At 45.3% G+C, this 21,828-nt stretch overlaps 1 protein-coding gene across 1 annotated transcript; it reads right to left on the bottom strand.

Moving 5' to 3' along the window:
* Positions 1–3,832: 3,832 nt before the first annotated feature.
* Positions 3,833–11,931, bottom strand: gfi1b (growth factor independent 1B transcription repressor). Its single transcript, XM_063211440.1, has 7 exons — positions 11,846–11,931; positions 11,404–11,519; positions 10,310–10,492; positions 9,576–9,817; positions 9,237–9,374; positions 7,111–7,276; positions 3,833–6,582 (listed from the first exon to the last, which is right to left on the bottom strand). The coding sequence occupies exons 2-7, from the start codon at positions 11,510–11,512 to the stop codon at positions 6,404–6,406; spliced, it is 1,017 nt and encodes a 338-aa protein (XP_063067510.1). The 5' UTR covers positions 11,513–11,519; positions 11,846–11,931; the 3' UTR covers positions 3,833–6,403.
* Between the last annotated feature and the right edge of the window lie 9,897 nt (positions 11,932–21,828).

Raw genomic sequence — 21,828 nt, 5'->3', positions numbered from 1 at the left:
AATGAAGTTAAAATAAACAGAAATTAAGTCGATGGGAGAATCCCTACAGAGATAAGACCAGGGTTGCCAGATGAGATTGTTTTTTTTTACCCACACACGCCCATTTTAAGCAGCCCAATAGGGTGAGAAAATGCCCAATCTGGCAACACTGGAAAAGACAGCTACCCCCTCTGCTCTGCAGCAGGTCCTCCCGGATTTTGCCTGTGGCACTGAACATAGTCATCCATCCATCCACACCAAGAGCCAGGTTACTTTGCATGTCATTTGCAAGCCAAATTCATCTGCTGTCTCTATTTCCTGACCCAACCCTTGCCGTCTCTTTCTCTCTCCATCTCTCCATCTCTCCGTCTCTCTGTCTCTCTGTCTGTGTCTCTCTCTCTCTCTCTCCCTGTGCGTGTGTGAGTGCGTGCATGTGTCTGTGTGTGTGTGTGTGTGTGTGTGTGTGTGTGTGTGTGTGTGTGTGTGTGTGTGTGTGTGTGTGTGTAGTTGTTTTATAAAATAATAAGTGTTTGCTTACTTGAGAAGGTCAATGTGTGGGTGCATGGGAATAATCTTGTTCTTGTGTTTGATGCAATACCTCATTGACCCACTTCAGTGCCATATGGTGTTAAAAGGCTTCGCATCCCGTTACCATGCACTGTTACATTATTGTTGTTTTTGTTATTGTTGTTGATGAGTGTGTGTGTGTGTGTGTTTTTTTGTGTGCAATATTTATAATCCTATTTTCCTTGACGATGATGTAAGAGTTATAGTTATTAAAACTATCCTATTAAGGAAACTCCAGAGAAGTAGGCGGGGGTGGGGTGCAGAAAAGGGGAAGTACAGCCTTAGATCCCTGTGTGTGTGTGTGTGTGTGTGTGTGTGTGTGTGTGTGTGTGTGTGTGTGTGTGTGTGTGTGTGTGTGTGTGTGTGTGTGTGTGTGTGTGTGTGTGTGTGTGTGTGTGTGTGTGTGTGCGCGTGTGTGTCATCCTGTTTTTCTTTCCTAAGTAGAGTGAACCTGGGAGCAGAAACCTGTTTTACGGCCATCACCGCTCCTCCTTTGACTGGCTGACTGGGCTGTGCAGGATTCTGATTTGCTTGGTTTCCTCCCACCAGGATGTAGTCCTATAACTGTTCCGTGGTAGACCAGACCCCGTTGCCGTAGAAATACACTGCTGTTATTTGCATGACCACCACAGATTTGTTTACCAACTGTACCCTGGCACGGACAGCCGGCAAGCTCTTCCTAACTGTGGACACTGATTTCCTCTCCAATCGTATTACACATAACAACAATAACTGTTTATTATAATGTTTCATGCCATGCTCCCCTTCTCATTGAGATGATGTGGTGTATTAAAATCATGCACATGCTAATAAAAATGGATTTAAGCATTTGAGGAGTGCAATCCCATTATGATGAGAACATTAAGCAACAATTTGAGTTTTCATTATACAATGTCACAAATACTGTGAAATGATTGAATAAAATTGTTCTGTAAAATATTTGAGTAAAATTCTACAAGGACTTTGAAAAAAAACTCTTTACTCCTCAAAGAGTCAAATCGTGTGTTGCTGTTGTGCAATTATTCAGGACAAGCAATGACACACTCAGATATATGTAGTCACCACTTTACATTACATTACACTCAGCTGACGCTTTCATTTTATTCAAAGTGACTTACAGTTATTATTTGTCAGGGTATTGGTTACAGTCCCTGAAGCAATGTGGGGTTAGGTGCCTTGCTCAAGGGCACTTCAGCCATGGATGAGGGAGAGGTCAGGGGGGATTTGAACCTGCAACCCCCAGATTGAAAGATCAACTCTCTAACCACTAGGCCACGGCTGCCTCGTGTGAGTGTGAGCCACTTTATGTGTGAGTTTTGTTTCAAATGGAGACCTCAATAAATAATATTCCTTTTGTTTATTTGTCTTTGAGCAAATCTCATTTTGGGAGGTGACTAGTAATATGAAAGCCATAAATAACCTCTGATAGGTCCCTGTGATCACCACCTGTCCCCCATCATAAAGTGTATACGTGGCAGTGATGTTTTTTTTTTCTTGTCCTACAACTTCTCAGTTCCTTGGGTGTGACAGCAGTTTTGTTGACATTACAGGATCTAAATTATCTGTTTGCTAAGAATCATTTGAACCTCATCCCTCCACTCAAAGTAAACCCAGCCTCCTGTCTGTTCCTCTGGAATCTCTACCCGAGTTCCTTGTCCTTGTTTGCATTTAGGGCCCTGCAGCAAACGGACTTGTCACGCTGTGACAGCCTCTTCTGTTTCCCCAGCCTGCTGCTCAGTCAAAGGAGGCCGTTAAAAAAAGTCTGCTGTGCCACAGCAAAAAAAATCAACAGTCACAGCCCTCAATGCAGTTAGCCATTGTTGTTGTTGTTGTTTTTGGATGGCACAGTCCTAGGCCCTATACTACAAAGCTGGTTCAGGATAAGTTAAGGTTAAGTTAAGAGGTAAATTGTCTAAATCTTTTCTTAAGAAAATGAGGACTCCAGGCTCTTCTATTAGATGATTTACCTCTTAACTTAACCTTAACTTATCCTGAACCAGCTTTGTAGAATAGGCCCCTAATGTGGTATGGTTTGTTCAAACAGTCTAGAGAAGATAGTAACCTCATGGTTTTGACAAGTCAAAATAGTGAATCCTTTCCTCTTCACTCCTTTAGTCATATCCATCTTTAGTTCATTTCATTACGTCTACTGTATTGTCGGTTTCCCTAAATCTCGTGTGAACATCCCTAATCTACATATAGTCAGTTGGACAGATTAAGTGGATATTTCCACTACCAAATTGTCCAGGAACATCTCTGTGTAAGTCTGGCAATTGTGATGATCCTATACTGTACATTCATGGGCTTTTTTGCCTTTATCATAATGGGATAGTTAGTGTGGAAGAGAGGGAGCTGGGGTAGGGTTTAGATATGACACAGCCCCGAAGACTTGAACCTGGGTCCCCATGGACAGAGCTGCCTGTATATGGTTATGGGTGCCAGAGCACGGTGACATACTTTCTAAAGCGTGTACTTCTACAAGGGACTCTGAAGTACATAGAGGTGGTTGACAGATAATTTGCATGTCGTTCCAGGCACATATTTGAATGCTTTGAGTACTATCTGTAGCTTCACCAGTGCTTTCATTTGGCATGACAGACTCACAGTAGTTGACATAACCTGAGAGAATGCTGAAACGGGTGTGTGCATGCGTGCGTTTCTGTCTGTCTGTGTGCGTGCATGCAATGTCCCATGCTTGATGTGTTATTGCATGACTCTGATTATATTCATGAGGTCAATTTATTAGCACAACATATGCCATGCCCATTGTTAAATTTACACATTGCTCTTTATGAATAACCCTTTGAGGAGTACCAGCACATACATCAGATTAGAACTATAACAAATTCTTGAGATCTCATCATGATGTCACAAACACGATAGGATTTTTAACACTAGCTTCACTTAATCCTCTTTAAGTGAACCGGAATCAGTCCTCTTTAAGTGGACCAAAAAGTGAACCAACAGAAAAATGACTCAGTTCTGTTTTTGTTCATATTGTGAGTGTATAACAAAAAGAATTGACTGCTCTTCCTGGTCCTGCTAGGCTTTTATCGTAAGTCAGTCCTCTTTTTAATCACACCCGGCCCTCTAGAGCTCTCCTTAATTGATTCCACCTAGTCACAAGTGCAACTTGTCAGGACTCATACGGGAATTGTACTGACACCACGTTAATGAAGGTCTCAGTTCGGAACTGCTACTGCTACTACTTCAAAGGGTTAAAACAGAAAGGTAGAAACAGATAGTAGAACGAATAAACTGACAATCCTCAGGTCACAAGTACATGTATTTATTCAATGTACACATTATAAATACCACACTCATCCTGTCAATAAAATGTCAATTTTGTTTACGTTAAAATTTAAATAGTTTTGGTGAAATACAATGAAATACAAAAATAAGGCACATCAGCAATTAGAAATGTGTATACCCATACAGCACAGACCTTCAGACAACTGTCACTTTCACATCACAACTGTACAACTATACATTTTTACTCTGGACCCATATTGAATCATAAGAAAAACACTATTGCCTCTTTTCCACTAGTGGTTTTCTGGTAGCCTAGGCCTACAGCTTGACACAGCACAACTCGGCCGCCACTTTTTTTAAATTACAATTGAGCTGTGTCATGCCTATTACACATTATAAATACCACACTCATCCTGTCAATAAAATGTCAATTTTGTCTACGTTAAAATTTAAATAGTTTTGGTGAAATACAATGAAATACAAAAATAAGGCACATCAGCAATTAGAAATGTGTATACCCATACAGCACAAACCTTCAGACAACTGTCACTTTCACATCACAACTGTACAACTATACATTTTTACTCTGGACCCATATTGAATCATAAGAAAAACACTATTGCCTCTTTTCCACTGGTGGTTTTCTGGTAGCCTAGGCCTACAGCTTGACACAGCGCAACTCGGCCGCCACTTTTTAAAAATTACAATTGAGCTGTGTCATGCCTATTCGAAAAGCAAATGAAATGACCGAGTCGCATGAGTTGTTGAGCTACCAGAAAACCAGCAGTGGAAAAGAGGCATTAGTGTCTTGTGTTACTACTTTGTACTTCCCTTGGCAATTCTGTAGTTGTCTGGTCAAAGCCCAGATTCACAACGGATAATGTAGGCTACCAATGATAACATAATATAAATGCTGAACAGAATTCTTGCTCTGAGGCTATTTCTCGTTGCCGGGTTAACACCAGATGACCTCACAAGTGAGGTATTCTGGGGGCTACCTATGCCATTTATCGTTGGAAAAGTGTAGTTTATGAATGCCCATGGCCGTTTAAGGCACTACGAATGTGTCATTTGGCATATACGTAGCCCATAGCCAATTGTGTCAGTTGTATCTATTTAAACAAACTAAAGTCGTCACCTTTCCATCCTTCCCATCTCTCTGATTGTAGCCCAAAATCTGGTGTTCTCGCTGAGGGATAGAATCCATGCTGTCTTTCAAATCGGAACAATTGTGCAAATCAGCATGGGATTTCCCAGGTTATATTTGTCGTGAGTGTTTGGATGGATCAAACAGCCACGATGACCTGCTAAAATTATGGCCTGCATTTTAGAGTTAAGAGTTGAAGAGAAGCCCTGTTCCTGGAAAGCAGTGGTCTGATAGAGTTGCTCATAACTTTTTGTTCCGGTGAAGATAAGGTCTGCAAAGCCAGGTAAGCTGGAGGACTACATTAGTGTCATTCCAAGTCATCAGCGGCACACTAGGATACAATGGGAAATCTCATGCATTATGATGAAGTACCAATCTACTACTCCAATTCGGTTATATAGGACGCCTATACAGAATATTTTTCACTTCAAAGGAATCCAAGTGCTGTTTCTGAAATCAGTGTGTATAAGAAAAACTCTGTGCTCTGGGCTTTAATGTGACAGATGAAGGATGGCAACAACTTAATTGGAATTGTAGCGTATAAGCAAGCCCATTCTGTGCTGGGTAAAGATAACTGAACACAAGTTTTAAAAGCATGTGTTCAAACTGACTGTGAACGGGAGCTGAACGTGTCTATTTCCGCAGGATACATATTTTATGTGCAAGAGAAATTATGGCCAGGGGGTAGAGGGTGTATTGATTATGCGTTGTCTAATTTTAAGTAGGCCATTCTTCATTCACAAGTCGGTGCATAGCTTTTTTTCCTACATGGTCCAGCATCAAGGAGTTGTGCTTTTTGAAAGTTCTCAACCACTGAATTCTTAAAAATCCTGGCACAGTGTATGGACCCTCAACTCCTCAGCCGTCCCCCGGGCCTCTAATAGCCCCCCACCCTGAGTGGGTGATCACCTCTGCTTACGTAGGCTATATCCGAGTGGGTGTCATTCCTTTTAGTTCCAATAGTCCAGCGACAAGTAACTCGGACACGGACACCACTGATGCCAATGCACAATTGAAGAATTTTAATGCATTAAGAAAGTGTGTGTCACTCTATCACACCTCTCCATGTGCAAACCACGTGACTTCCATGAGATTGCAAAGGTGTGTGGAGCTGGGCCTTGCGATGAGCTACTGTATCATGGAGCAATCCAGAAAACATGGAAGGAAAGGAGTGTCTCCTGCTGTATGCTATGGCCAGTGCCGGACTGGGACTGTATAATGGCTCGGGCATTTTTTTCCATAGACCACCAGCCCCCTGCTTTTCTACAAAATCATGATTAGCTCAGTCCACTGTCTATATTAAATACAGTAGATGGACAAATGGGCCACCCCATTTAAATTGAGGGCTGGTCTTGAAGAAAAAAAGAAGCAATAAACAAGAGCATCTGCCCCCTGATGACTGTCAGCACACCGGCAATGCCCTGTATGCCAGATGACCAGTCCTGCCCTGGCTGTGGCTTACTTCAGGCTGTGTTGGCTTTCATGGTGTCTGCGCAGGTCCACCTTTCTCTGGAAGCCCTTGGAGCAGATGTCACAGCCAAAGGGTTTGAAGCCGGTGTGCTTGCGACTGTGCGTGATAAGGTTGGAGCTTTGACTGAAGGCTTTGCCACACACCTGGCATTTGTGGGGCTTCTCGCCTGCATGAGCATGACCACACACACACACACACACACACACACACACACACACACACACACACACACACACACACACACACACACACACACACACACACACACACACACACACACACACACACACACACACAGATGATCTGAATGTCACAGGAAATTAGTAATTAATTTAGTCATTAAGTCGTCTGTCTGTCTGTCTGTCGGCATGTTTGTCTGTCAGCAGAATAGCTCAAAAAGTTGAGCACGGATTTGGATTCAATTCTGTGTAGTTGGAAATGTCAAAAGGAAGAAGTGATTACATTTTGGTGATGATCTGGCTCACGATCTGGATCCAGGATTTAAAAAAAAGATTCACACAATTCACCACTGTGGGATAGGCTGAATTTTGACAGTTTCTAACTCCACAACAACAAGGCAGAAAGACTTAGTCAAATGCTCTATCAAACAGCTTCCTTGGCGGAGGTCTGCACTCTCTGAGTGCGTCTCTAGTTTACATAAGAAAAAGATAGATAATCCAGACTGTCCACAAACCTGTATGGATGTACGTGTGCTTCTTCATATCAGATTTCTGGTGGAACCTCTTTCCACAGTATTGGCAGGGATAGGGCCGCGTGTCAGAGTGGATGAGCAGGTGGGTGGAGAGAGTGGAGGAGCGCTTGAACGTCTTGCCACACATTTTGCACTCGAAACTCCTCTCCTTTAAATAGACAAAGAGCAACAATCTCAATGCTCAATGCTAAGAGTGGGTGCATGATTTGTGTGTGTTTAAGACATTAGAATGACAGTATTTTCAGTTGCTGGATATGGCTGTGCCTCAGTTAAGTAAATCCGGAAGGAAATGCCTCCTGACAGCATCCTTATATTACTTAATGCTACTGCGCACAGCAGATCCAACTTATCATACCGCTGACAATCGTACCAGATCCATTACGACATTACATTACATTTGCGAAACCATTCACATCATTGTCGTACACATTGTCGTAATGTCATACACATTAACTTGTATTTATGAGTAATGAAAATTGTGCTCAGAAAATGACCCGCCACCCCGCCCCGATGAAAAAGTCTTGTTCAGAAAAGAAAAAACTTCAGCATAACTGAGAGTGAACATATTAAATACAGTTTTCTGTCATTGTTTCTCAATGCCACAAGAGCAGGGTCATCCCTCTCAACCTTCAAGAAGCTAGTGAAGACTCACCTCTTCCGAGAAAGCTTCCCTGCTTAACATTCCAACATAACTAATTCTACTCACCGTGTAGCCTTTAGTTTTTAGCCTCTTTCCTTAGTCTTAGTCTCTAATGTCTTTCCTTAAGCCACTGCTTTTAACATCTCTTATGTACCTAACATCTTTTATGTACCTAATTTGCTTTTAAAATCCTTTACAAATACTTTACTTATTTTTGCTTCATCTTCCTTGTGTTGGACATTGTTGCCAGTGTTGCAACTGTACACTGCGCCTAGATGTCTTGCTTATTATCCAATATGCCTTGTTACCTTTTATTATTTAATGTTGCTTCTGTAACCTTGTGTTGGTCAGTGTTGCAACTGTACACTGCACCTTGATGTCTTTGTTTACTTTCTGCTACTTTTTAATGCATCGTCCTCTTCTTTACTATGTGTAGGACAATGCTATCAGTGTTGAAACTGTACACTGTGCCTTACCCTGTTCTTGTTTAAATTCAGTGGTGTAGTCTACTTTTTTATGGTGGGTATACTGTAGATTTGAGCATTTTTTGAAGTGGGTATACTGTATATATTTGTACTATTCTATGGATCTATCCATTTTAAGTGGGTATACTGAAACCCCTGAAATTTTGAAGTGGGTATACTCCGTATACCTGCGTTCTACGTAGACTACACCACTGTTTAAATTGCTCCTTGTAAGTCGCTTTGAACAAAGGCGTCTGCTAAATGCTAATGTAATGTAATTAAATGGAGGCATACATGAGAGTTGAAGGTGCACTGTGCAATATTTTTAGTTATTTCCAGAATTCATACTGCCCATTCACAAATGTTACCTTTTTCATGAATATTTACCACCACCATCTAAGTAGGCTTTTCATTATGACTGGGAAAAATGCTCTTTTAAATTAATACATGAAAAAGGGGATCTTTTCCATTGTCCACAATCTTGAATTTCCAGAGATAGCGATTTTTTTTTGCAACAAATGGACAGATGGGGACGGGTTGGGAAAGGACCCAGACCAAATTTGAAACTGGGTCCCCATGGGCACATATTTTGAAATTTACATTATCCCACTGTCCCAGAACATTTCTCATGTGATACTATTTGTTTATATGGGCGTACCTGAGAGTGAACTATTGAGTGAAACTACTTGTTATTGTTGACATACCTGAGAGTGATGCTCTATGGAGTGGTATTTTTTTAAGTACTTTTTTGCCTTTTTGGATAAGGCAGTTCAAAAAGAGACAGGACAGTATAGGGAGAGAGAAAGATATGGTTGGGAGAAGACCCAGGCTGGATTCAAACCTGGCTTCCCATGGGCAAGTTGAGTGCCTCCTGACAAAGTGGGTGGAGTTCCCAATTTTTCTGTAGCTCAGAAATGATATTTGTATTTCTCCTGGCCCAACTAGAGGCAACGGCGAAGGTCTTGCGTCACTAGGAGGGCGTGGCCTGGCTACCGTGGACATACCTGGGAGTGAACGTTCATGTGCTGCTCGAGGCTGACGGCATGGCCAAAGGTCTTCCTGCAGATGCTGCAGCCAAATGGTCTGGTGCCGCTGTGGGAGCGTCGCACGTGCACCTCCAAACCATGAGGTGTGGAGAAGACCTGAGAAGGACGACATTTTGAGTTTGTCAGGGAGGACATTATAAATTAGTCACCCTATGTGGTTCTCAAAGTGGAATCTGGGGACCCCTGGGGGGCCGCGGCATGTTGCCGGGGGGGGGGGGGGGGGTTCTGTGAAAAAGCTTACAGTCATGCAGTCACCCTAAGATGTATATGAAATTGACCAAATGAAATACAAAATACCTTCTCGCAGGTGATGCAGTGATAGGTGTTGGAGCTGGGGTAGTAGTGCATGCTGCAGTCCATGGGCTGGGGTGATGTGGGGGTCGGAGGGCTTTGCTTCAGATGAGCACCGTACAGGCTGGCAGTGTGCTGGAGCAAGGAGGAGGAGAAACCCATAGGAGGCAACTCGTAAGGTGCCGGAAGTGTAGGCTCCCACCCGTAGGAGGGCTTGTAGTAAGGAGGAAATTCTGTCATCTGAGATTCTATGAAGAAGGAGGAGAGCCAAGTTAAGTCAAATTTACTTATAAAGCACAACATAGGCAGCTGACCAAAGTGCTGGACAAGTAGGTAAAGGGAGGGGGAATGAGGGGAGGATGGATCGTCTCATCATAATGCCTCATGTTAAGCTGTGTGCACAGTGCAGGGGCGGAGCTATAGGGAGGGCGAGCAGGGCACTTGCCCCTGGGCCCAGGGCCCTCCCGTATTGGTGGTGGGGGCCCTATTGTGAGCTTGGCAAGCTGTATAGGGGGCCCTATAAGTGTCTTGCCCTGGGGCCCTGTGTGCAGCTGTTCCGCCACTGGCACAGTGCGCATAATGTTTTACTACATGAATTGCTACTTACATCTAGGCCTATAGATTATCATTAACCTCTGAGTGTGATGTGAGCAGTGTATTTAGTTATGCAACCTTCAATTTAAAAAATATATAAATAAATAAATAAATAAATACAAATCTGCAGTTCCCTCTGTCCATACCTCCCAAATAGTATGACCGCCCTGGAGTGAATGTTGGCAGGGTGGTCTCAGGGAAGGGTGGAAACAGATTCTCTGCCTCTTGCTCCACCTTGACATCAGAGTAGGAATCTGCCGGGCAGGGCACCTCACCTGACTGAGGCTCTCCCTGCGGCAGAGCGCTGGAGCGCTCCAGAGGTTCCAGACCTGACAATTTTTACAAATGAGCTGTGAATTGTGTTCTGTTAGGGATAGGCCATCATTAACTTGAAACGTCTGAAAGTGATTCAGTTAGACTAGATAAGTTCAGAAGCTAACTACTTTTCATTTTAGTACCATAGGACATATGACATATGGCACTGGCATCCCGATTTCCATCATGCCCCCTTTTAAAAAGCTAAGACATAAAACAATAAAGGCATTCTTCTCACTGCGTCTTTTCATTTGCATATCCGGATAATTCTCCCTCACCGCCCGGCTGCGGCAGGATTGGAGCCGAGGAGAGAAAACTTCATCTCAAAGCTATCCAAGCGTAAGGACGACTCTAACTGTCACTGTTAGCAAAAATGTCGCCACCCCGGGCTAAAATGTCACCATCCGGGCTGAAATGGGCAAACTGTGACGGTTATGTAGCCTCCCTAGTTATAGCAATGGGCTAGTGCTCAGGGTATACCAATTTGTGCGGTGCAAGTCTATTCCAAGTTGTTGTTCAGTTCCAATGGCACGGCCCTTTGCTTTTAACAAACTCAGAGGGTCAGTCTCTTCAGGAAACTTCGTCTGAATGTAGGCCCATAGCCTGTCTATTACGACAATGACTGAATGTGGTGTTGTGAAGTGTAGGCATGTTTTGGCGGTCAAAAGCAAAATAATAATGAAATAATAGGCCATTAATTAAAAAAAAAACCCTAGGCCTATTTGCTTTTAAGTAAAATGCGCTAATACGCTTTTATTAGACGGGCCTTGACGTGTATAAAAGCTAAAAAAAATAAAAAATACATTTGATTGTTACAAATCGCGCCCAGGTTAAAATGGTAAACCTATCAAATGTAGGCTATGTCACGGTGCGCGCACCGCTTGATTACTGTGAGCGGGGCAATCGAAGAAAAACATGAACTCACCTGAGGCCGTAGACTGGAATGGGAGCCTGGGTGCCGTAGGTACGTCTATCCACACACGGGGCATGCTGTTCGTGCATCGTTTGCTTTTCACCAAAAATGAGCGAGGCATAGCTTATCTGTCAAAAAGTTATAGCATTTAAATATAGACTATCACGAATACAATTATTGAATGCATAGGCTACAAACCCATTAGTCTATAAATCGCAAGGTCTAATCCACACAAAACGGCATGTAACCTAACAATTTTCAAATTGTCATCAGCTCTGCTGAAGGCCTGTGTTAATCAAATAAACAAATTCATATTCATCTAAACTTCATGGACCAGGTCTAACAAATTGTTAATAATTTCACAGAAATGTGTTCCAGTTCGCAGTCAAGTGCATAACCCCAAAACCAAGTTTTTTTTGACACACAAGAGTTTTAAACAATAAACACAGCATACCTTGGACTCCGGATAACTTGCAAAGATGCCTTTTATGTGAGAGTCAAAGCAACTTTGAAAGGAATTACGCATGTAGCGCATTGCTTGCCACCTCTGTGCCAAGTCCCTGTTGCTCCCCTCCCTGATTTTCAATCAGATAATTTGTGGTGGAATCTGACTGTGGTTTCGGCCAATGAGAGAGCATCATGACGGCTGGATATTTGCGTACAACAAACAGCGAGCAAAATAGTGTCTAGGCTATATACGCCGGTGCGCCTTCAACTTGGCAAGGCGTCTCTTCACACACAACCTCAATGGAAGACACTGAATTAGTGGCACACTAATATCGGAAATGAAATGTCCACATTACATGATGCAAAATAAGGTGACGTGGTTACTCACAACCTATATTCTATAGGCCTATGCAGTAAAAAAAACAAACAAACAAAAAAACACTGCTGCTGATTGGTTTTATTTTGAAATGTTTCTGTTTATCTGCGAGGAAAATATTGTTGTACAGCTCGCCAAAGGGGCAAAATCAATATAATTGGAGAAATGTAACAAGATGCGGCATTGGTCATATATCAGAAAGACTTAAAGTCTTGGGCAGGAATTATGACTAATAGATTAGGCTAGTCTATGTAGTTTTATCGGATTGAGTTTACTCTCTTTCTTCACTGTCTTCATTCTCTCTCTCTCTCTCTCTCTCTCTCTCTCTCTCTCTCTCTCTCTCTCTCTCTCTCTCTCTCTCTGCACAGGGGCTATGATTGTTTTTCCCTCTCTTATGGTTTTTCTGTAAGTCTGTGTCTGGTGGAGCCGAACACCATCTATGTAACAAAAACAGGAACACCTACAAGGTCATCTGTGTTCTGGGGAACATGTTTTGGCCACTAGGTGTCAGGCTTGGATGTGAAGTATCAATCATTCAACTGAGATTTCCCTCCCCTAAGTTGGAGACCTGTGGGACTTCTTTGATCCACCCCCCTGCACTGCATTATGGCCATTTTAATCCTTTTGTGTACATGACTGACATCTGAGCTCATGCTAACTTGATAATGATATCGTGTTTAATCTTAATATGTGTTTTCATTTATAAAAAAAAACTTTTTTCCCTCCTATAAGAGCAGTCACACCACAGGACACCATAAAATGAACCTAAGCATTGCGTGACAGAACGATTGCAATATGAAGACATATTAAGAGGTTAAGAGTCACCTTAAACTTCCACAGCACTACAATAACTGAGGTACTGACTGGTTAGGAGCCAGTCTTTAAGACCCTTGTATTTGGCCTTGCAGCTGCCCAACAAACATTGACATACATGTCACCCCACAGGATGCAATTTGTGTTACGAAATTGAACTTGTAGTTAATATTACTGTCTTGAGTTTTTTTCACATTCACATATCTTAATATAAAGTTAATATTTATGCAACCATGCCAAATGCTTCATATATTATTCAAAATGTCGTTAGTTAATTTATATATATATTATATTCCAGGTTTCATTAATGTTACAGTCACACCACAGGATATTTGACATATAAACCTTTACATAAATCTTAACAAAGATGTTTCTTTCTCATCTAAGACTAATATGAAACATAATGTACTACATCTTCTTTATTGACATTTGTTTTTAAGATGAAAAATAACAGTTTTGTAGGTTTTCAACCAATGTTACGAAAAAACAAGGCGTCACGTTTCCCACCCCTGTCTATTTGATGAACACCCTTGGGTGCCTGGGCAGGTAAATGAACGGTCATGTGATATACGTAGGCCACAGCCTCTTTCTGTTACCCATATGCCTGACGAAAATCCAGGGTGATCAAAACGTTGATCGAAACGCTCCTTCAACTGTTTGACACTTTTGTCTGGCACCTGTAAAAAGTGTTTCTGGATGTGCGCACCCACACAAAACTACTGAAAATGATGCATGGCTTTAGAACTTTAGCTTCGTGAAGTGAAAGCCCAACTAGTAAACTTCAACTCCCATTGTCATTGTGACAGACAGCACAGAAGTGAACACTGCATGCACCTAAATTGCATTCATGCCTTACCCATCCAAGGGGTAGTCATGAGTGATGATGGGGGAGATCACTGGGTAATTACTCCCTCCACCAACCTGGCGGCTCAGGAGTCCACCCGGCAACCTTTGGGCTACAAGTCTGATGCCAGCAGGTTTTCTGGCATTTCAGATTTTATTCTACTTAACAAAAAATCCTCTTCTCTCAATTTTTGACCAGGAAACCTAGTAATAAGGCCTTTTAAAACAAGCCATGTTAAAAAGCTGAAAGGGATTCATTTTTGAAATATTCAACCATTTGGCCAACACACACACACACACACACACACACACACACACACACACACACACACACACACACACACACACACACACACACACACACACACACACACACACACACACACACACACACACAGGGCTGGACTGGGATCGAAAAACAGCTTGGGCATTTTGGCATAGAGCAGCCCCTCCCTAACACCACCTTCTGTTTTTCTATGATGTCATGATTAGCTCTGTCCACTGTCTATATTAAAGATGGGTCAGATCACAAGGGGTGATCACAGGGTTGCAGGTTCAAATCTCACCCTTCCCAGCACTTTTATCCATGGCTGAAATGCCCTTGAGCAAGGCACCTAAATATAGGTTACCGAGGGTAACCCTGGTTAACGGGAAATCTTTCTATGGGTTACGCCAGGGGTGTCAAACTCAAATTCACAGTGGGCCAAAATCTAAATGTGGGACGAAGTCGCGGGCCGAAGTCAAAATTCTTAAACATCTTAAACACTCAATCCCAGCAGATATTGTAGTTCAAATGTGCCTGCAGTCTGTTGTAAATGAGTGGAAGACATCATTGATGCACTTGTATGTGACGCCCAAAATGTCATGTTGAAGTCATATTAAAATACATTTATGTGTAGGGGGGCCAACTGTAATACACATTTGAAATGATCTCGCGGGCCAAATAAAATGACTGCACGGGCCAAATTTGGCCCCCGGGCCTGAGTTTGACATCCCTGGGTTACGCACTTTGCATGACCATTTGCCGAAACTTGCTTTCAGTCAAGCCATCAGGCCAATGAGCTACACAGGGGGAGTCCCGACCCCACAGGACAAAATCCAGATGCACCATGCTCTGAGTTTCAGTCTGAGGCAACTTACCTTTGAGCTTGTGTGGTGAGCAGGGAAATCTGGTGAGATGTCTCGTTCATCTTCCTCAGAGAACTGGGGTTGCCCTCCGTAGTTCTCTTTCAGTCAATTTCACTCAACATCTCACTGGGTATTTAAAAACTCCCCAATTGCCTTGCCAGTTACCCAGAATGCACAGGCAAGACCGGACCCCAATTATTTTTTACCCACATGAGTCCAGAAGCCTGTGCTCTAATGGCAGAGCAGTCACATCCATTATCTGACAAATGTGTTCAGGCTAGCCCACTTGCTGCCCGACACACCTCAGACACCACAGCGCCCTGGAAAAGATCCCAGGATGTGGGCACTGCTCTGGTAGAGTGCGCCCTGAGAGGAACAGGGGGAGCGCGCCCCCGAGACTCATATGCCACGGTAATGGCTTGGATAAGCCATTTCGACAACCTCTTTCGTCCACCTTGTATTGACAAAGCGGAAACCTTGGAAGGGTTGGCAAGGCACACAAACAATTGTTCAGTCCTTCTGATTGGTTTCAGTCCTCCTCATGTAACGCACAGACAGGGCACAAGTGATTTTGGCGCCTCTGTTCCAGCGAGGAGAAAGGAGGTGCACAGTAGGAGTGCCGCTCCATGGGATCACAACTGAAAGAGTTGGGAATTTTGGAGATATACACATCTTCAGAGTGACTTTGGCATCATCATCAGCGAACTGCGAGCAATTGAACGACAGGACATGCAGTTCACTCACCCACTTGGTAGTAGCAGTAAGGCAGTTTTGATGGACAACATCTTGATGTCCACCTCCTGCAGGGGTTTGAAGGGGGCCCCCCTCACATGGCTTCCAGCACCAGGGATATTTCCCACAGGAATGATAAATGCCACTGCACTGGGCAAAGGCATCTCGTGCCCTTCATGAACTGGCACACCAAGGGGTGTATTGCCTAGGCTGATCGTGCCTATGCCCACATGGCAGGCTGATATAGCTGCCAAATGCAATTTGATGGTGGAAAAGGCCTTACCCTCCTCCAACAAGCCTTGTAGGAACATTGAAAATCGAGTTCGCCACGTTGGTCGCAGCAGTGCTAAAAAATAGCCATCTTACGGTCTTTAAAGGGCCCTGATAGATTGCGCTCTCACACCTTGAATGGTCTTAATGACATTCTTGGGTAGCCCTGTGGCGTTCAAGTTCATCCACCCACAGTTCCGGACAGGGGTGGGATATTTCCCCCTGGCCTGGGAGAGAAGGTCCCGGCTCTGGGGGAGCCTCCACGGCTCTCCGGAAAGGAGTTGGTGAAGCTGGCTGGAATCTCCGCTAGCCACAGGCGCATAAGGACATAAGGGTGCCACCAACAACAATGACAAGCACTCAGTCCTCACCCTGCATAGGACCAGCATGATGAGGCTCACTGGAGGGAATGCATAAAGGCGTACGCCAGTGTGTCTATAGTGCCCACTCGCATACTGTCCTGGAGAAGAACATCAGACAGTGAGTGTTTTCTGGCGAGGCGAAGAGGTCGATGGCAGCCTTGCCGAAGTGGTGCCACATCATGTCCACCACCCTCGGGTGGATCCTCCACTCTCAGGACGTGAGGAGCTGGTCCTACAGACTCCTTGCACTCCTCTGCCTTCGAACACTGCTCCCCAACCAGTGTTGCCAGATTTGTCTGACCAGTTCCAGCCCAAACAGTGCTCAAAAACTGTCTGCAGACGGTAAATTCTGCCCAATTTCAACAAATTGTATTGATTTCTATGGCCATAAAACTGCAGAAAAACCCGCCCAATGGCCGTTTTTTACCATTTTTATCCGCAGACTGCTATGCCAAGCAGCCCAATTGAGCGGGTAACCGCCCAATCTGGCAGCACTGTACCCAACCCGTTTTGGAGGCGGCTGTTCGTAACACTTTGCGTGTGTGCATCAACCCAAGTGCGTCACGCATGCATAACAAACGCTGGATCTCTCCACGGTCCGAGCGCAGTTACGCACAGTCTCGACCCCTCCACCAACCACTTCAGGAGGCGCATGGGGTTCAGATGCAGGGAGTTCACCCATCATTGGAAGTCCCTCGTGAACAGTAGTCCCAGGGGGACCCGAGCCCGAGCATTAGGGGGCATATGTGAAAGGGAATCGTTTTCCCCACATGAAACTCTCTCAGGCAGAGCCGAAACATTTTGATCCGCTGAGGCGAGAGTCTCACCAGGAAGGACACGGAGTCCAGCACAATACCCAGGAACACAATCTTTTGTACTGGATACAGCGTGCTCTTTTCCCAATTTATTGTGAATCACAAGCTGTGCAGGTTCGTCACCAGCAAAGCAGTCTGCCACTGTGCCTGCAGTTTGGACGATGTGCATGTCAACAGATCTTCCAAACAAGCTAGAACTCTCACTCTATGGGGGGGTCTACAGATCTACTGAAGTAAACCAATCGTTGTGATGTACTGGGTACATCTTGAAATCGTAGCATGTGAAATAAGAATTCAGAGCTCTTAAATCCCTTCTGCAAGGCTTCGTCTCCAACTGCAGTCGAGTCCATTAGGGGTCTTACACACCAAGGCGGTAAAGCGTCGCGGAACGGCCGCGTTTTTTACCGGCGTCGGTGAAAATACATTGAAACCTATCTGTCCTTACACACCAACCGGCGGTAGTCGGGCGTCAGCGGAGCGGGAGCCGGCTCCGCGCCGCGCTGCATTTGGAAAATAGAACTCCAGCGTATTTTTCACGCCGGCAACCGGCGGTGTCTCATTCAAATGAATGGCAAAGTAGCACGCTAGCTTTAGCTGTGGGTAGGGTTTTGAACAGGACTGGCCGCGCACGCCGACGCTGTCAGTGTGCAAGGCAGAGAAAAGCACGCCGGCCAAAACTAAGCAGAAAGACCGCGTCCGTCCTGCGACCGTTCCGTTCCGCCTTGGTATGTTTTGGCCCTTATGGAGGCGAAAGCTGGCTCGGAAGCCTTGCATTCCACCCAATGGTCTAGTCCAGACAGTGTGCCAGTGGCATAACTGGAACACTGCTGCCCCCCTGCAGCATAGCCACGGAAGTGGCGTTCGCCATAGGTAGTGTCACGGCTCTGGTGAGCCCTGTGGGCTTATAATGCCTTATAATCGGGGGATAATGGGGATGAGACTTTTTTGGTGTGTGCAGAACAGGGGTGTGTTGTGCTTTTGCCACTCAGTGAGTATTTGAGGCCCTTATTAACACGAGAGTACCTATTCCCCCGGTCCTATATTCTCCAGGTCCTATGTTCCCTGGGCCCTAGTTTCTATAAAAGGGTTCTATCACCGCATTGTATCTAACCCATCTAACCCAGAAACCATTCCTAAACCTAACCTGTCAGTAATGCAATGTTTCTCAAGTTGTACATTTGTGCCCTGGCCAAAACTATCCCTAAAGCTAACTTGTCACAGGTGCGACAACAACCTGCGCTTTGGCATGCGACAGCAGTCTACTTGGAAGCAGCGGGGAACATAGAACCCTTTTTTGAAAAAAGGGTCCCAAGTTCCCCGTTTGCGGTTTGTTCTGCTGGTGCACGCACATCTGAAATGAGTGCGGAGAGACCGGCAGTGCGCACGGAGGTGGCTGAGGCGGATGTTGGAAAAGTCCATTGCGCTGCACATCGCTCAGCCGGTTCAGACCGTAATGGCTAGGTCTGCTTCCTTTCCTTCTTACCCTGCATGGCTTGGGGTGCTGCCTGAGCCGTGCTGGGGTTAGAGGGGCGTTTGGTCTAGATGGTGGACCACTGTTTATCTTCTGGCCCTGGACACTTCAGGCACTCCGAGGATTCCTGCGAGAAGTGCTGAGGGTGGGCTCTGCCCACTGTGCACATGTAGTGGGCGAGACCGTTACAGGAGGTAGTTCGACTACGCCACCCCCGGGGGTGGAGCCCCCGGAGGAAATGAATTAGGGGTAGTTACAGATACCCCGGACCAACACACCATGTACCCGCACAATAGATTACCAGGCAAACACAGGTTCGTGCACAATGGAGGCAGAGACAGTGGTGACAATTAATAATTCAAATCTTTATTATTCTTTTCATTATAAAAATATATTTGTCACTCTTTGTATAAAAATAATATGCACTCACTTACAGGGGTGGGTGTTCTGCCACAACACCCGCAGATCAATAAACACTTTACCCACTGCTTTCTTGTTCACAACCAGTTACAGTGTGGTGGGTGTTCTGCCACAACACACACAGATCCACAAACAGTGTAGTCACTAGGGGGTAGCCAAAATGGCTCAAATGGATTGCACAGACACAGACACTTTAGCCTCTGGGGCTTATCTTAGGCATTTCAGGTTGGTACCAACTCAAAAGGGTTAATAAAAGAAAATAAATTAAATAATTCACAGCAAACCAAATAAAGCAAAGAAAACAAAACACTGCATAAGCAAAACCATAAACAAAAGGATTAAGTCAAAAATCAGCACACAGGGTTAGAAGAGGGGCACAGCAAACAAAAGTAAAAGATGGGAAGTAGAGTTAGTCCAGCCCTGTTAGCCTTCTGGCCCAGGGACTAATAGTGGCCGTACCACACGCACACACACACAATCATTACACACACACACACACACACACACATACACACACACACACACTGAACTAGAGCGCGCCAACGCACACGCACACACGAATGTCCAAAGTTCCCGAGGCCGGAGCAGCAGCCGAGATACGGGTTCCCGGCGTCCAGAGGCACCACACAACCGGGGCTAAAAGTCGCCGCTCGTGCACCTAAACGCGTGGTGTGTCTGACCACGGCCACACAGATACAACCTGCGAGGGAGGAGGAGAGCGTTAGCCAAGCTAGCAGGACACCCACTATCATACGATTCTGCTGCCGAGAGGTTACCTTACCCGGAGATGAGGGTGCACCGATGCGCAATTCTCACAGTCGGAGTGCCAATACAGAGGTACACGGCCGAGGCGCCGGTAGCGACCACACGCTGAAACCATAATAATGGCCGTCGTTAGCAACCATGGTAAGAAAACAAACAGTCAGAGCTGGGTAAAGGCACAAGCTAACCCACTATAATACATACCGGCGTGCAGGAGACGGGAAAAGCGCAAGGTAACCGTTGGTATTGTCCACCGAAGTCCTTGCCAGTGGAGAAGCAAGAGATCACTCTAGCCAAGTAAGAGACGCCAAGTTGGAATCACAACCTATAGAACAGCAGACGCGAAGTTAGCCACTAGACGCTGGCTAGCACATAAACAGCGACAAGAGATGGTCCACATACTCACAGCGACAAGAAATGGTCCACATCTCCTAGATCTGAACTGGACACCGCACTCCTCTCGACGATGAGGGGAGAAGCAACCACAGCATTCGCCGGTGGCGATGAAACGCGCAAAGGGGGACTTTGCAGGCTTACCGAATACTAGCCACTGGCAGTGTTTATGAAGAGACTTCCCATAAGCCTCTACGAGCGGCGTGGTGACGTGTGCCGCAGCGTCAGACTTTCCCTTAAAGGAGCAGCGCTCCACTACACAAGGGTGGAGGTGAAGAACCTACTGCTCTGCGTCTAGTTCGAGTGCACAGATGTGTTCTGTTGCGGGGACTGCAGAGGCGGCACCATGGCTTTAAAGGCGGTTTGCTCCTATATAGCAGTGAATGCCGCGGGACCGAAGAGACAATTCGAGGACACATGGTGGTCCAGGACCGCCGTCTTCTCCTTTTCCGCCATGGCGGAGAGACTGAGCCACCGGTTCGTGTGCCCCTCAATGGTCAGTCCAAGGGACCTGCCCATTGACTGCGCTGAGCAGCGAGAGACCTTGAGGATGAAATCTGTGACAGTGCGAATCTCAGTCCACATCTCCTCGACAGGCCTGCCCGCCCAAATGGTCGCAGACACGTCCAGCTCTACCAGGTAGGCTGTGAGGAGCTATGCTGCATTCAGTGTTTGGCCTGTTTGTGTAACCGACTTGTACGTCTTCTACCATAGAGATGCAGCAAGATGGTCCGCCTTGAAGGGGAACTTGGGAGAAGCTTTGGTTTGGCCAGTACCACTGAAGGAAAGGGGCCGGTCCCAGCACTCCCTCCATGTCTGACATGGCATAACCGTAAATCGGAGCATGTGCGGAATATGGGTTCAGCAAAGTTTTAGTCAGATCCTTTATCACGTCCGGGAACTGAGGAAGGCTCTGGCGCATCACATGTGCGGCTTGCATGAGGAATTTCCAATCCATCCTTGACCGCTTCGCCTCAGGAGGAAGCAGGCCAGTCAGGGACCCCAATCTTCTCTGCGGCATGTTTGCACGCTCCGTGCAAATGAGCCATGATAGGAGGAACCGGCACCTCCGTTTCGGCTTCTGGCTCAGTGGGAGCCTGGGAGGAGGCTGGGTAATAGCCCTCTGAGTTCGCCTCCATCTCTAACTCCTCTTGTGTTCAAGGCAGCGACCGAGACAGCGTCCTCGTTGGTCAAGACAGCGTCCTCGAGGAAGTAGTGCTTCAAGTTTGGCACAGACAACCCACCATTTTTCTTTCCCAATTGTAAGGTTTTGCACCTAACTCTTGGTTTTTTTTACCTTGCCAAATACGTAAATCTGGAGATAATTTTGTCCCACTCTGAGAATTGTTTGGAGGACATTCTTATGGGCAGGGACTGAAACAGGAACAGAGGCCTTGGAAGAATGTTAATTTTCCCAGATTCAACCCTTTGAATGAGATTTAGGAATGGATTAGGCCGAGTGTTCCATCTTTGTATGTCTGATTTTATTCTTGACACAAGAGGATCATAATTAATTTTACCAAGCAATGACATATCTTTAGGTATCACCATTCCCAGATATTTCAATGTCGTCTGATCCCATCCCAGTGAAAGTGTGTATTTAAT

The sequence above is a fragment of the Engraulis encrasicolus genome, chromosome 11 (genome assembly GCF_034702125.1).
Source record: "Engraulis encrasicolus isolate BLACKSEA-1 chromosome 11, IST_EnEncr_1.0, whole genome shotgun sequence".
Classification (NCBI taxonomy): Eukaryota; Metazoa; Chordata; class Actinopteri; order Clupeiformes; family Engraulidae; genus Engraulis; species Engraulis encrasicolus.
This window is presented reverse-complemented; position numbering and strand designations above follow the sequence as displayed.